The sequence below is a fragment of the Typopeltis vanoorti genome, chromosome 17 (genome assembly GCF_054136105.1).
Source record: "Typopeltis vanoorti isolate ZY-2024b chromosome 17, IOZ_Tvanoo_1.0, whole genome shotgun sequence".
Classification (NCBI taxonomy): domain Eukaryota; kingdom Metazoa; phylum Arthropoda; class Arachnida; order Uropygi; family Thelyphonidae; genus Typopeltis; species Typopeltis vanoorti.
In genome coordinates this window covers 70,178,791-70,195,377 of record NC_143565.1, presented here as the reverse complement: position 1 = coordinate 70,195,377, position 16,587 = coordinate 70,178,791, and the positions used below count along the sequence as shown (strand labels likewise).

Genomic DNA, 16,587 nt, shown 5'->3' with positions numbered 1-16,587 from the left:
CTAGAATGTTAAGAAAATGTAAATTGCAGAGGTTAGAGGAGAGACACAGGAAAGAGGTGATATGATAGACATTTAAGTGTGAGGGGATTTTATGTAAAGTGAAGAAAGAAAATGAGAGGCCATACCTGGAACAGTGTAATGAAGAGATGAAGAGTGGAGTGAGCAGTGAATTTTTTATATGGAGCATGGTTGATGAGAGAAATACATTGTGAATGCTAGATTCAGTTTGACAAATATGTTACTTGCTGTGAGGCCTCCATGGTGAGTTTGTTAACTCCATGCAGATTGGTTATAATAGTGATTGTAATAGTAATAATAATATTATGATAATGTAAGTAATTTTATTTATTGTTTTTATTTTATTACTACAAAATTTTATTAATTTTTTAAATATTTGCAGACAATTCTGTTTCGATTGGACATATGGCACCAAGAGATAGAGAGCTTTCATTTCCTTCCTTTGAGGTTAGAAATATTAATATTTGCTTAATTTTATACCAAAACTTACACACACACACACACACACACACACACTGCTTGGAAAGAAATCAATGGACACCATACTGTGAGGAACAAACAGCCATGACACTCACCTTAATAAGATGTAGGACCTCCTTTTGCTGCTATGACTGTAGCAGTCTTTCAAGGCATACTTTTCACAAGCATATAGTGATCAATGGGAATTTTGGACCATTCTTCCTGTAGGCATATAATGAGGTCCTGGGCTATTGTGGGGTGAATGTCCCTTGACCCCACAATAGCTAAATGCCGATGCTCCAGTTCATCTCACAGATGTTCAGTAGGTTGAGATCTGGGTACTTTGGAGGCCACTTATGTATAGTGATGTTCATGTCCACAAACAACGCATTTACAGCAGCAGCTCCCTGACACAGTGCTTTATTTTGCTGAGAGAGAGAGAGATAATGGTCAGTTCCATTGAAAAGTCTTTAAGTAGGAAACATTGCATTGTCCAGAATGTTCAGATACTTCTAAGTCAGTGCTTGTGGTGCCACAAACAAAGGTCTGAGGCCAAACCAGAAAAAACAGGACCATAAACAGACCATACACTGCCACCTCTGAATTTCATAGTTTGGGTTATGCACTCTGATAAGAAACATTCACCAGGCATCTGCTACACCCACACCCATCTATCTGTTTGATAGAAGGTTTAGCGGGATTCACTGTTTCATTACACAGCTTCCAAGCTTTTCACATCTCTCTGTACACACTCCTTGCAGCACTGAAGATGATGCAGCATGTTGGTTCAGGTAATGTGGGGCTTGACTATTGCTGTCCTACCATGGAAACTCATGTTATGAGCCTCGGTTCTGAATATCCTTCATAGCACCCTACAGGCACACTAACAGAATGAACACTCAGTGAGTATGGTGGGTCATACACTGTGGACAGCACTTGGAGTTGACTCCCTGCATTTCCAGCACAGTATGGGATCACTAATTGTTGATTTGGGATGGCCCAATTTGTCAATAATTTTCTGAACAGATAGGCCTGCAGCATGGTGTGCTATTATGTCAAACTCTGTCAGTTCCCTTCTCACAGCAATTTCACTTGGGGACACAGTTGCACTGACTTGGAAGCATAATATTTTTCCAATTTATACTGGCTACAAACACATGACTTGTCACATGGTACAATGCACCTTACTCGTGGGGGCTGTCCATTGACTTCTTTCTAAGCAGTGTATGTATACACACACACACACACACACACACACACTGGTGTTCACTATAGTGCACATCTATCTATCTGTATATATATATATATATATATGATAATCCATTGTATTTACTCAGTATGAAGATATGTTCATATTTTTTACTGACTGAATTCTGAGAATTAAACAAATGATTAATTTTATTTAACACACAACATATTTCATCCGAAAGCTGACTTCTTCAGGCATGAAAACATTGAAAGCAAACATAAAAAACACCACAAAGAAACATTGTACCACTACAAAATCGACTATAAACTTCAGTTAATTTTGAACTGAAGCTACAGTCCATACTAAAGTTCTATTGTTAGGCCTCTGCGAGCATGTGACTTCACGAGTGTGCCAGTATCTGATAGCAGAGCTAAATGAGTCCAGTAAATCATAACTAAGGTTACTGTTTATGTGATGAGAGCCCAGGACAATTTCTTTAGACTCGACTATGTGGTGTTCTACCTCATCATGGCATATATGAAAGTTTGATGTTGTGGTCCAGTTTACCTCATGTTGGCAGCGTTCACTCTTTGTGTTCACTGAGAACAGGACATGGCTTGAGAGGGCACTCCCCCCCCAAGCACTCATTACCACAAGAAGCCACCTCTGCTACCATCCACCCTGGGAATTCTAGTTTCCCTGCATTGACACACTGACTCGTTCAGAAAACAGCAATCTCTCCAGATGCCTTTGTCCTTCCTCATTCAAATGCAAGAGGTCTCTCGCAAGCATCCACATATTCCAATCCTCTCTTCTGACACATTCTGGCTATATTGCTATTCAGTATTACTGCTCTTCTGCTCAGCTCATCACTATCATGCCTGGGCAACACGCACACAATCTTTCATCTCTGCATTTTCTTTTGCATGACCTCAAGCAAGAATCTCAGATCTCTCGCCACCTGATTTACATTGCCTCTCAAGTCATTTGTGCCCACCATCACAATCATTTCATCCATCTTTTCATCCCCTCTTAATTGCCATAGTCACAGTTTCTATCGTTCCTCTATGCAAACACTCCTCTGGCATCCTATCTTGCATATCACAGATCATCATGTCTCCATACATCACATCTCTTACCACTTTGCTTCTTGATTGCTCACTTGCATCCCTCACTCTCTATCCTCTAACCCTTTCTTTCTGTTCCCCTACTTATCTGCTGTCCTGTGATCACTCTATCCCTGGTTCCAGCATTCCCTCGCATTCTTCTCATTTCCTCTCTCTGACTGTTTCCATTCTCCTCTCTTCTATCATTCCCATAACTCTCTTGCACTTCTACTGTTTCTATTCTCTCCTCTTCTATCATTCCCATACCTCTGTCTCGTTCCCTTCCTTCTACCGTTCCTATTCTCTCTTCTTCTAGCATTCCCATACCTCTCTCTCTCATTCCCTCTCTCCTACTGTTTCTATTCTTTCCTCTTCTATCATTCCCAGAACTCTCTTTCACTCCTACTCTGACTCTTACTTGCCATTCATTCTCCCAATCAAGACCATCTTCAAAAACTTCAGTCATTGAAGCCTTCCACACACTGTTATTTTCTCATTCATATTTCTCTCATCATTCTCTCCTATCACACTACTCATCTCTCAACATTCATTTCCCATACCTGATGCAACTAGGTCGGTTATCGAAATATCTAATTCACAGAATTCCTCCCATTGCCTACATTTTGAGCATACATGCACTCCCCCTTCTCTCACCCGCCACATATCCAACTCCCGGGACAAATACATGCCGCAATCACTGCATGTTACAAAGTTCTTTATTATGTTACATATAATAGAGTCCTTAAATGGCAGAGGACTTGGTGACACCATTTGTGACTGCAGCTGCAGCCGCCATCATTACTTACTGCCGAGGAACTACTAAAATTAACGCTAAATAAACATTGTATTATATATATATATATAAACGCTAAATATATATATATAAATATAAACACTATATTCAACTATACTAAATAGCGAAAACCTATCTTCTCTTCCACCGCAGATGCTGCCAACTGTGACCTCACCTTCTCAATAACCCAAAAATAACACAATATATAACAACAAAACTCCAAAAAGCAGAACCACTAAGGAACTTGTATTACTGAGAAAAAAATGTAGCACAATTCACAAAAGAATTCACACTATACACCGCTTCAAAAACACTTTTTTTCTACCACAACTCAAATCCACCACCACGTACTTCAGTGACCCTAGTGCCCCAAAGGTTAAGAACCACTGATCTACACCAACTACATCTACCGTCTACCATCACTAATATTTTCATAGACAATACATAAACACATCCATGCCCATGGCAGGATTCGAACCCACAGCCTTTTGGCTGGAGAGTGAATATACTAACCATTTGGCCAACCAGGCTAAAAAAAAGGGACAAAGACCAATTGAATCTTATGAGCTTGGTATCTGAACATTTACTATCTTACTTTTGCAGTATTGTAGAAGTTAAAAATAATTTTTAAAGGAAGTAATTTTGGAGAGAGGTAATGGTAAGAGGTATAATGTGTGGTGACTCAATGATCCGTGGTGTTCAAGATAGGATGCATGAGGAGTGTTTGCCAGGAGGAATGATAGAAAGGGTGGCTTTGGCAGTTAAGAGAGGTGAAAAGGTGGATGAAATGATTGTGATAGTGGGAACAAATGACTTGAGTGGTGGTGTAAATAGGGCAGCAAGAGATATGAGATTCTTGCTTGAGGTGGTACGAAAGAAGACACAGAGAGGAAAGATAGTGTGTGTGTTGCCTAGGTATGATAATGACGAACTGAGCAGAAGAGCGGTAATATTGAATGACATAATAGCTAGAATGTGTGACAAGAGAGGACTGGAATATGTGGATGCTTGGAGTGTGTTTGAGGACTGAGAGGAATTGTATGCAAGAGACCACTTACATTTGAATTAGGAAGGACGTAGGCATCTGGAGAGATTACTGTTCTGAAAAAGTCAGTGTGTCCCAGGGAGGATGGTAGCAGGGGGACGACATCAGATAGCACTGAGCACAGTGGAGTCTAGAGGGGATAATGCTGGGTATAGAAACAACGGCATTTATATGATATATACAAATGCCAGGAGTATCCGGAATAAGGGAGAGGAATTGGTGGCACAGATAGCATCAGCCTGGCCAAATATTATTGGGATCAGTGAGACATAGTTGACAGAAGAGGATATAATAACAGGAACAGGAATAGAAGTCGCTGGGTACAGCATTTTTCGGCAGGATAGGAAGGGAAAGTGTGGTGGTGGAGTACTGCTTATGATGTCCTCTAAGAGTGGAGACTTTGGAAGGCAGTGATAATCATGATTTTGAAAGCATATAGTGTGAGGTAGAAGTGGGCAAGACAGGATATTTAGTGGGGATATTGCTACAGACTCAGGAGTACAGAGGGTGGGGACCAGGAAATGTTTAGACACTTGAGTTTGGCAAGTGCAACAAGAATGATTGTTATGGGAGATTTTAACTACATTAGTATAAACTGGGGAGAGGAAGATGCATGTAGCAATAGGGGAATGGAATTTCTAGAATTCTTGAGGGACAAATGTCTTACGCAACATGTAATAGAGAGAACAAGAGGTTCAAGGGTTTTGGATTTGGTTATAGCATCAGAAGAGTTGATAATAACTGAGATGACATCTCTCCCACCAGTTGGAGAGAGTGACCATGTGGTTTTGACTTGGAAAATGAATAGACATGCAGGAGTATCAAAGAGACGGGAACTTATGTGGAATTATAAGGCAGGTGATTATAATAGTCTAAGACATCAACTTGGGGAAGTTTTATGGAGGGAGGAATCGAAAGGCTGGGATATCATTAGTGCGTGGGAAATTATGAAAGAATATTTGTTAGCAGCAATGATAAGTGGTATACCACGAGTGAACAAGAGGACACAATTTGCAGTAAAGTGGATGACAAACAACATTAAACAAGACTTGCATGCGAAAAAGAGGCTGTGGAAGAGATATAAGGAGTCAGGTGAAGAGAAGATGCATGAAGAGTATAAGACATAGGCCAGAAGTGTGACTAGTATGGTAAGGAAGACAAAACTGGAATATGAGAGGAGATTAGCCCTAAGATCCAAAGAAAATCCTAGGGAATTTTTTAGATATGTGATATGGAGGAGAAATGACTGTGGAAGAATGATATTGTGGGATAAAAATGGGAATAGAGCAACTGATACAGAGGACAAGTAGAATTGTTCAATGAACACTTTATTGGAGTATTTCATCCTGGAGGATTTAGTTTTTAATACTAGAGGGATTGGGCAGGTTCAAGGTTTAGAGGTACAGGAGGAGAGTGTGTTTCAAATATTGAGTACTCTGGATGTCAGTAAAGCTGTGGGACTAGATGGTATTTCACTATGAGTTTTGAGAGAATGTGCTAGGGAACTGACAGTGCCTTTAACCTGGCTTTTTCAATGAAAGCCTGGCTGCGGGAAAGTTGCCCATGGAATGGAAGGAAGGTAAGATAGTGCCATTGCATAAGGTTGGTAGCAGACTGGAAGTGTCTAATTGTGTCATCAGTAGTTAGTAAGATCTTGGAGAAAGTAGTGAAGGACCGTACACAGAATTGGGCAGATGAGGGTAATGTTATCTGTGAGAGTCAACATGGATTTGTGAAGGGGTGCTCTTTTTTTGCAATATGCTAGCCCTTTATGATAAAGTTACAGGAGCATTAGATGAGTTAAAGGCATATACTGCCATTTTATTAGACTTTGAGAAGGCATTTGACAGGGTGCCACATGATAAGCTGATATTTAAGTTGCAGCACATGGGTCTGGATGTCAGATTGGTCAATTGGATTCAGGATTGACTGTGTGATAGGTATCAGAGAGTTGTGTATGGTGGGGCAGTTTCATGGAAGCAGAGGGTTACAAGTGGGGTCCCACAGGGCTCAGTACTGGGACCTATATTGTTTAACCTATATATCAATGACATTGTCAGTGGATTGCTTGGGGGATATTCAGTTGTTTTCAGATGATGCGAAGCTGGGAAGGATTATTACTAATAGTGCATATGCAGCAGCCCTGCAAGAGGATTTGAATAAACTAGATAGATGGGCAAATGAATAGGGGTGTCAGTTTAATGCAGCAAAAGGTAAGGTCTTGAGGTTTGGGAAACATCGATGGGACAGTGCATACTCTATGGGAAGAGTTATACTGGAGGAAGTAGGGGAGACAAGAGATCTGGGGTTGATGATTGATAGAAACCTGAAATTTAGGGGGCATATTGCAAAGGTGGTGAAGGTAACACAGAGGATTGCTGCAATAATGAGGACACTGACCTGCAGACATAAAGCAGTTATTATTCCGTTGTATAAGATCCTGATCAGACCACACTTGGACTATTGTTCTCAGATTTGGTCTCCAGGATTTGAAGGGGATAAATTAACTGTGGAAAGGGCACAAAGGCAGATAACAAAGATGGTTTCAGGAGTGTACAATGATAGTTATGAGGATCGGCTGAGGGAATGTGGACTGCAGAGTTTGGCGGATAGAAGAAGGAGAGGTGATATGATTGAGACTTTTAAACTGTTGAGAGGTGGTTACAGGGTTGACACTGGGGAGTTCTTTTGCTTGGTTGAACAGCAGGAAGGAGGATGACAGGAGGCCATCCCTTGAAGTTACAAAAGGAAACTGTGAGAAAGAGGGTGAGGAGTGGTTTCTTTGCATGGAGGGTGGTTGCACCATGGAATGCATTGCCTGATGGAGTGGTGAGAGCAAGAACGGTCAATGAGTTCGAGTGGTATGATAGACTTTGTGTTTCTTAGGGGGGGATGACCTCCCCTCGATGAGTCTTGATAGACTTTGTGTTTCTTAGGAAGGACCTCCCACGATGAGTCTTTTGACTCCATCGAGGCCTGAATAATAATAATAATAATAATAATAATAATAATAATAATAATAATTTGGTGTGTTATTTAAACTTATTAACTAATGAGTAGATTATTCATTTGCAGAATGGAGTATTTCAAAACAAGGAATCAGATGGCAGAAACAATGTAAAAACTAATGTTGCACTTGCTGTGTCTGAACTTGGTATGTAGAATTTACTGTCGATGATTTTATAATTTTTAGACAGAGTATTAATGTGTATTATTCTTTGTTTTCTAATTGGTGTTCAACTCAAAATCGCAAGTTTAGCTGTTCAACTCAAAATCACAAGTTTGAATATATGTATTATTATTATTATTATTATTACCATCACAAGACCCCTCCTCTTGCAGTTCAACTCATTGCAAGATGCAATGAGTTGAACTGCAAGAGGAGGGGTCTCCCTAGCTATCATATCACACCTTGAAATCATTTACTGTCTGCACACTCACCACCCTCTTAGGCAATCCACCCATCTCTCTCCTTGTTGACTGAGTGTTGACACACCAAATGTCACACACTGTGTCTGTAACAATGCTCACCGAACTGTGCATTAAATAGAGACTCAATGAAGATGATAAAACAGTAATAATAATAATAATAATAATAATAATAATTAGAAATTAAATTGCTGCAGCCCTGAGTTTGAAACTATTTTGAAATTCCATTTTCTAAATTAGTTTTGTAGTAGATAACCAGTGTTTCTCAATAGGGAAACTGTATTTTTCTATTATTATTATTACGTGACACCTCCAAGGACTCATCATGGGGAGAGCACTCTACTCTATTCTGCTACACTCCACTGATCATCAGTCATACTATTTTATTCTCCAACTACACACAATGACACTACTACCATCAACGGCATCTACTGCCCCCCATCATCAACAACAGTATTTTTTCATTTCAAACAAATTATGGACACTACAACCGTGATAGAATTGATTACTTTAATTTTCCGATGGTATTAGGTTATTCTTTGTCTTAACATTTTATAAGACAAAGAATGACCTAATAGAAAATATCACAATGTTAGAACTGAAAAATATAATAAAGAAGATGAAAAATAGGAAAACGCCAGGAGAAGACAATATAAATATAGAACTATACAAAAATGCAGGTGAAAAATTTAATGAAAGACTTTTGAAATTTTTTAATATGGTTTGGATGTCCGGAAAAACCCCTAACTCTTGGAAAAAAGCACTGGTCATCCCAATCTATAAAAAAGGAAATAAAGACAATTGCAATAATTATAGGGGAATTAGCCTGCTTATAAAATATATGCAGGAATATTAAAAGAGAAACTAAGCAGTATTGTAGAAAACAAATTACTAGAAGAACAAAATGGCTTCCGAAAAGGCTGATCCTGCATAGATCCAATTTTTACTTTAAAATTATTAATAGAAAAGAGAAGAGAATTTCAAAAAGAAACACATGTGGCGTTTATTGATTATGAAAAAGCGTTTGACAAAATTAGTCGACAAAAATTGTTTAAAATATTAACCAATTTAAACATACCAAACCAACTTTTACAATCTATTCAAGAAATATATACAGGAAATAAAATAGCAGTTAAATTAGAACACACCTCAGAATGGAAAGATATATCAAGAGGAGTATGACAAGGATGTACCCTCTCACCGCTGCTTTTCAATATATATATAAATGAAATATTAACAATCTGGAAACAGCATAACCCATTTGGTATACAAATGACCCCGCAAATGAAGATAGATACACTACTATTTGCAGATGATCAAATAGTATTAGCTACATCAGAAGATGACTTACAAAGATCATTAAAATCATTAAATGATATCTCAAAGCAATATAATATGACACTATCCAAAGAAAAAACAAAAATAATGGCATTCAAAGGAGAAAACCCAATAAGAAGTAAAATAGTGATAGATAATAAAATACTAGAACAAGTAAACACTTTCAGATACTTGGGATGTGATCTATCATACGAAGAAGAAAAGGACATAGACACTAAAATATCAAACTTTGTCAAAGTAAATGGCATAATAAATAGTATATTTAAGCCATCCCTGGTACAAAAACACACTAGAATCAGACTATATAATGTCTTGTCAAAACCAACTCTACTATACGGAAGCGAAACATGGACCATGAAAGGGAAAGATGAAAAACGAATTCAAACAGCAGAAATGAAGTTCCTCAGAAAAACAGCTGGATATACCAAGTGGGACCACAAAACAAATGAAGAAATCTTACAATCCCTAAAAATCAAACCAATTAATTACTACATAAGACAGTATAAACAAAAATGGCTAGAACATTTAAATCAAATGGACAACAGCAGACTACCAAAAATATTATACAGATACAAAATAAGTGGAAAAAGAAGAATCGGAAGACCAAGAAAGAGATGGCATGAGACCGGAACAGGCCACATGGCCTATATTCCATGATAGGAAGAAGAAGAAGAATTTACCAATGTCTCGACCTTCGTGTTAAAGTTATCATCTGGAGTAGGCACACACACACAGATATATACAGGGTGTTCGGGATAAATTTGACATATTTATAATTAATTATATTTTTCCGTAAGTTACATGTATTAACACACACTTCTCTTCATTTAAAAGTTTGGACCCTTCTTCATTCATATACAAGATGTCAGAAAGGATGGATAGCTGGAACCCACCTGAATCATGGAAGAGAATAACTTGTATCATGATGATTCGTGCCCGCCATCAAAATAAGGATATTACGACTGCTGCCCAATGCTCCCTGAATACAGTAAAAACAATCAGGCATGAACTAGAGACTTGCAATGGTGACTACGAGGATGTAGCAAGAAGAAAGATCCCTAGCAGACGATCTGATTGCGTTCGTACAGCAGAATTCCTCGCAAATCTGCAGGAACAGGTGTTGAAGAACCCTGGCATTGGAATTCGGGCTTTGTTCGTGGAGTTGCTAACTGTAGTCAAGCCCTGGATAACAAGGGTAGCCAATGGTAGGCCGTATGTATGGCAGCAGGATTCGGCCCCTTGCCACACCTCTGGGAAAAGTCAAAAATGGTTGTCTGAAAATTTCTACGACTTCACCAGTCCAAATGTTTGGCCTCCAAACTCCCCAGACCTTAACCCCATGGATTATTTTGTATGGGGCGCAGTTGAAAAAGACACCAATCGCACTTCCAGTAATACAAAAGCCCAGTTAATGGATAAAATTAAAACAGTTTTTGCGGCCCTTCCCAGGGAGACTGTAGCATCAGCTTGTTCGAGGTTCCGAAGCAGAATTGAAGCTGTGATCGATGCTAATGGTGGTTATTTTGAGTAAATCTTGTTGATAGTATTGTAATTAACTCTGCCTGTAATGTTTTTTTGTCAATTCATTAAATTTAATAGATACAAAGAAGATTTTCTTTTTCCTTACGAAACTGTCAAATTTATCCCGAACACCCTGTATATAGATACACACACAGATATATATATATATATATATATATTGCATTTCAAACAGTATGCCAAAGAGACAATAATTTGATCAGCTGCTATTCTATTGTCCTGATCTCTAATGGGGAAAAAAAAAATTACATCAAAGCTATATTCTATTTATAACATCATGATAGAACAAATTCATATAGATAGTTTTACGCCAAAGTGGTATCCTAATTTAACATGAGAATTGTTATATTAGAGTTAAGATGGTGGATTACTTACAATCCTATTTATAATTAACTGTTAGACAAAAAGGTTGTGGGTAGAATATGTGCCCTTCCGTATTCTTTGGATTTTTAACCTCCCAACCGGCTGGTGTGGATGATATAGTCAGCTCTCCCTAGCTTTTTTCATGGATCAAAACTTCGTCGGCATTCTACCTTTTATCATGCCATTACCTTCCTCTGCCGTTAATCTCATTACGGCTATTCTACAGCCATTAGTGGATTAACTGTTGCTGAGTGGCCTTTGTGTCCCCCTGTCTTTACGTCTATTGTGTTGCTTAGAATTTCGTTTATGTTCTAAGTTATTTGACCTTTTTGCCTCTAAAATGATTTATTGAGTCTCTTTCTAAAAATTGAAACGAATTTCACATATGCGAAAAAAATCAATCCTGTAATGACCACTGATCAGCTTTTGCAATGAATCTATTTAGTGATAGTAAATTTGGTGTATTTTATTCTACAAATCAGTGCACCGGAAGAGTTGCACTGATTGTTCTTTCACTTTACGTATAATAATTGAATAATTTTTTTTCAAAATTTCAGAATTTTCAAATGTTTGCTTTGAAAATATTATGTCAAATATGTATATTTTTAAATAATATTTATTGAAATAAATATGTCCTTTTGCTTTCGTTTCTAGCCAAATAGCATTATATGCATCATGACATTTCAGTTTTAGAAACGATTTTTTGTTATTCATAAAGACAAAATAAAAAAAAAAATGTTAAAATGCTAAATTGCATTACTCTGTTTCCATTGTGCCTTTTTGGTGTCAAAAATTTTTATCCAATGATATTTTAGCAGTGATTCTTTGCCTTCGTCTTTTATTTATTTATTTATTTATTTGTATTATGCATATTACGATAATATCTAATGCATATCCTCGTAGATATGTTGAAAATATGTGAAAAATATCATATATGGAATGATTCAAAATTTTTGCTCATTTTCAAGATTTTCTAATGCTTCCCCTCACCTCCTTATTCTCTCCTGGAACTGAATTGCATAACTACTCTAAATTTCTATACAGGTTTGAAAGCTTTTCTAGACAGTATTCAAAATTAATTACTTCATTTTACCATTTTGACAAAAGATATATGGCAATCAGATTGTACCGTGAAGCTTCTAATTCTGTTCTATTTATTTGCAATCTAAAACCAGCTGTTCTACTGTCCGCTGAAATTATGTGAAATTTTGCCTTCCAATTGTGCCTTTTTGGTGTCAAAAATTTTTATCCAATGATATTTTAGCAGTGATTCTTTGCCTTCGTCTTTTATTTATTTATTTATTTATTTGTATTATGCATATTACGATAATATCTAATGCATATCCTCGTAGATATGTAGGAGGTAGTAGGGTTTTTCTCCCGGAAACTCGGGTTTTTCATCCCGCATACATACAAATCGGCCCTTCAGAACACACGCAATTTACAGACAAAAAAATTACTAGTTGTGGTGGTGTTGGAGGTGGGCGATAGATGGCGTTGATTCGTAGTAGAGGTAAGGTGTAGAGACAGTTGAAGATGTCCTCCCGCGATGAGTCTTCGGACTCCTTGGAGGTATCAGGAATAATAATAATAATAATAATTTTAGAAATAATATGCTATATTTTCACCATGCAAAATTGTTTATATGGATACCACACAAAAGAAAGTTCAGTAGTATTATTTTTGTTTGTTTTTCTTTTAAAAAAATCTAAATATTACTTCTTCTGCTGCTGGAAGCTATTTCTGAAATAATCTATGTCTTATAAATACTTGGTAATATCCTCTTAGCTGGAGGAAAAGTTGAAGGCTTATTACTCTCGGTGGTATTGAGAAGAAAGGGGAGAATAAAGTCGCACTAAAGTGCCTCAGGCTGTAGTGCAGAATATGTCAAGAATGTCTTGTTTCCTTTTTGATTGTTGATTACCTATATCCTAACAGAAATACTGACATTTCGTTTACATGCTTATACATTATTTATGCCAAAATAATTGCTTAATTTATAATGATCAGTTTCACTTTTATTATCAAAAATTAGAAATTAAATCATACAATTATCTTGAAAAAGAGAATTTGAATTATATTCAAAGAAAAGGTGCATATGCGTTTCATAATCTTTTTTTTTTTGGGGGGGGGGGTATAGACCTAGTCAATCTGCGGATATTTCAGATAATTTATTTCATAAATCGTTAGCAAGACGGCTGTTACAAACGTAAATCACTTGAGGAACATACCTGTTCATTTTAGTATAAAATAGTAGCAAAGGTTCAGTTACTTTAGATATGTAATCTAGAAGAAAATGTTATGTCTGCTGAGATTAGAATCTTACGTGAATAATTTTTCTGACATGATTTCTCTATTCTTTATAATGTAACCAATTTCCAGATTTTTTTCCTCATGCAGACTTCATGTTATATGCAGTGATTTCTTCTTTGTACTACAAGAAAAAAAAATCAGATAACAGGAGAAAAATATGTAGTATTTTCTTTTCCACTGGCTGAATTTACAATGTTCTTTCTTTGTGTTTTGAAGAGAAAGAGCAAATGACTTTTTTCTTACTATTTTTGCCATTATAACATCTCATATAATTATAAGAGTGACATTTTACCATTTTTCTCCCACACGAGAAACAGAAATAAGGTGGTAATAATATTGTTGATTCTGCCAAACTTCATTGTAGCAGAAATTTTTATTACAAAACTTTGTAATATATATATATATATATATATCTCCGAAACAAGAAATTTGGAACCCATATCACATCAATGTTGAGTGTTGCCAAGGTGAAAATGTTCCCGTTATTATTTATATATTTCATTTATTAACTAGGGGGGGCTATGCCGAATCCCCCATGTTCCGGTATGGTAGGCCAGTTCTCCTTCAATTGTGATAACTCGAAAGGGGGTTCTGCCCCTGAATTCTGATGACTCGACACTCAGGGTAGCCCCTGAGTTTCAAAATGTTTTGATAAACATGACATAAAAAGGCTTATCATTTTATATATATACAGGGTAGATTTTATTTCATCATTTTTTATTGTTTTGATGAAATACTTTACCTGGAATACTCTTTCCAGTTTCTCTGTGTCATAAAAAGAACTTAAAAATTAGCCTTCAAGATGAAAAAGAGTCCTGAAAAGGACTGTTTTGATGGTCTTGAAAACAAACATTTTTTATTTCATACTGTTCAGAATTTAACATTCTTGAACAGCATGGAACACCTTGAAGCAAGGGTAAACACACAAAGCAGTTTTACACTCAGGGCACCAGATTTTTGTTTCCTTTCTGATATTTTTTTTATTACATACATAATATTTCCGTGCAGGTTTTTTTTTATTAGCTGTTGGTGGTAGATTTTTGGGATAATGGTTGGAGTTAGCAGCGTTCAACCTAAGATGTCTGGCAGGCTTTCCTGTTTTTCTGCTTGCTGAAGAAGGTGCATATGCATGCAGGAATGCTTTCGCAATTTCTATTCTGTATTCTAGATATGTTATGGTAGACAAACATTTTTTCTTTTGCAGGAGGAAACTGTTCCAAATAACAAAATCTAATTATTGTCCAAACAATTTTTTGTAATATTTTTTATGCTGTTTCCTCATTACAGAGTAGAATGATAGCTGTTGATCGCACTTGTCGACTCCACCCATAGTGTCGTTGTATGCACACACACAGCAATGGGTTTTTCTTTCTTCAAACCATGCTTTTCCACGGATTCCGTTGATGGATTGTGCAGGGAAGACAGCAGAAAAACATCTTTTTTGTCTTTCCAACGTAGTGCAAAGACTTTCCCTCGCTGATAAGTTCGGATTTCCCCTTCGATAGCTTTCCTGAAGCCAGATCTGGAGGCATATCTCGCCTTTTTGCATTTACAGTACCATAACTATCTGTACGATGCTGTAAAAGCAAATCAGCGAGTTCAGGACACATATATAGTAATTATCCATTATAATGCAGTAACCTTTCCCCCAGTAAAGGGTCTTGTAACTGCATTACTGCACGCATCGACAAGGGGAGATCCGAATATTTATCATGCTCGATTACAGTTTGCTTTCCCGTATAAGGTTTGAAATCCCAAAGATATTCACTTTCCGATTCGCAAAGCATAAAAAATTTTACTCCATACTTCGCTTTCTTTTTGGGAATATACTGCTTACATTTCAGTCTACCTTTGAATGGCATAAGGCTTTCATCGATACTCAAGTCTCTCTTAGGAATGTAGAGTGATCTACATTTCTGATGGATTTTCATCAGAAAATCATAAATTTTATTAATGTGTTGCCTGATCATATTCCTCATTATTCTGAAAATGCAAATACTTCATGAGACTGAATTGTTTTTCAGTCATAATATCACGAAACGTTGGCATGTTCAGAATCCAGTCTGTAGACCAATGCATTTCAAGAGCGGCCTTTCAAAATGTATTTCGAAACTTTGGGTTTTCCAATTTCTTTATTCTGATATTGCATTTGAAGGATGACAGTGATTTTAAATATTAATTTCACTTATATCCGAATATCACATAATTTCCTGATTTATAATAATCAGGAAATATGTATATTGTCTGATTTATAATTTGCTAATTTATAATAATCACCACATAGTTTCAGTATCGAAAAATTAAAGTTATGTGGAACAATTACTAGAGAAAAATAACGAATTAAATAAAAACTGTACCTATGTTTCATAACAGTTTTCGGGTGTGTGATAGTAATGCAACGGGGGGGGGGGTTAAACTATCAGAGGCGAAATAAAGTTCAATTCTATTGTAAAAATATGGAAATGAAATTTCACATTTGATATACATATTTTGAATGATAAAAATAAGCAAATGTATCGCTTACTTTAAAAATTGGAGAATAAAATATCTGAATTATGCAAAAAATATAAATTTAAATCATAACTGTTAATTTCATTTTGTAATGACCAATTATACAAGGAAACCAAGAAAGTGAAAGTACAGATTACTATACAACATGAACAAAAATTTAGTAATATGATTAAAGAATTTCATGTTATTCTCTATAAAGCAAAGTTGCTCAAGCGTGTCCTAATGGAAATGTGTGAAGTATTATTCGATTTCGATGGTTTTGTACAAAAATAAAAATAATATAATCTGGAACGTCGACAGCCGGTTTTCTTTTCTTTTTTTAAAAGAATATTTCAAATAATTATCGTTAATTAATTTCTTTGAGAACAAAGAAAAATCTTTTGTCTAGTAAGCGATTAGAAAAAAATTAGTGCAAAAAAATAAAAAATTAAATTGGTTCTCCAAGGTAAGACAATATTTAAGTGAAGAAATTATGCAAGACCTT

The 16,587-nt window shown here is 36.4% G+C and overlaps 1 protein-coding gene across 1 annotated transcript in view; it reads left to right on the top strand.

Moving 5' to 3' along the window:
- LOC150097470 (sodium-dependent phosphate transporter 1-A-like) overlaps positions 1-16,587 on the top strand; it is a 263,701-nt gene that overhangs the window by 187,638 nt on the left and 59,476 nt on the right. The window contains exons 8-9 of the mRNA XM_090406931.1: positions 401-465; positions 7,686-7,764. Of these exons, the coding sequence (XP_090263057.1) occupies positions 401-465; positions 7,686-7,764 (144 nt within the window). The remainder of the gene's footprint in view (positions 1-400; positions 466-7,685; positions 7,765-16,587) is intronic.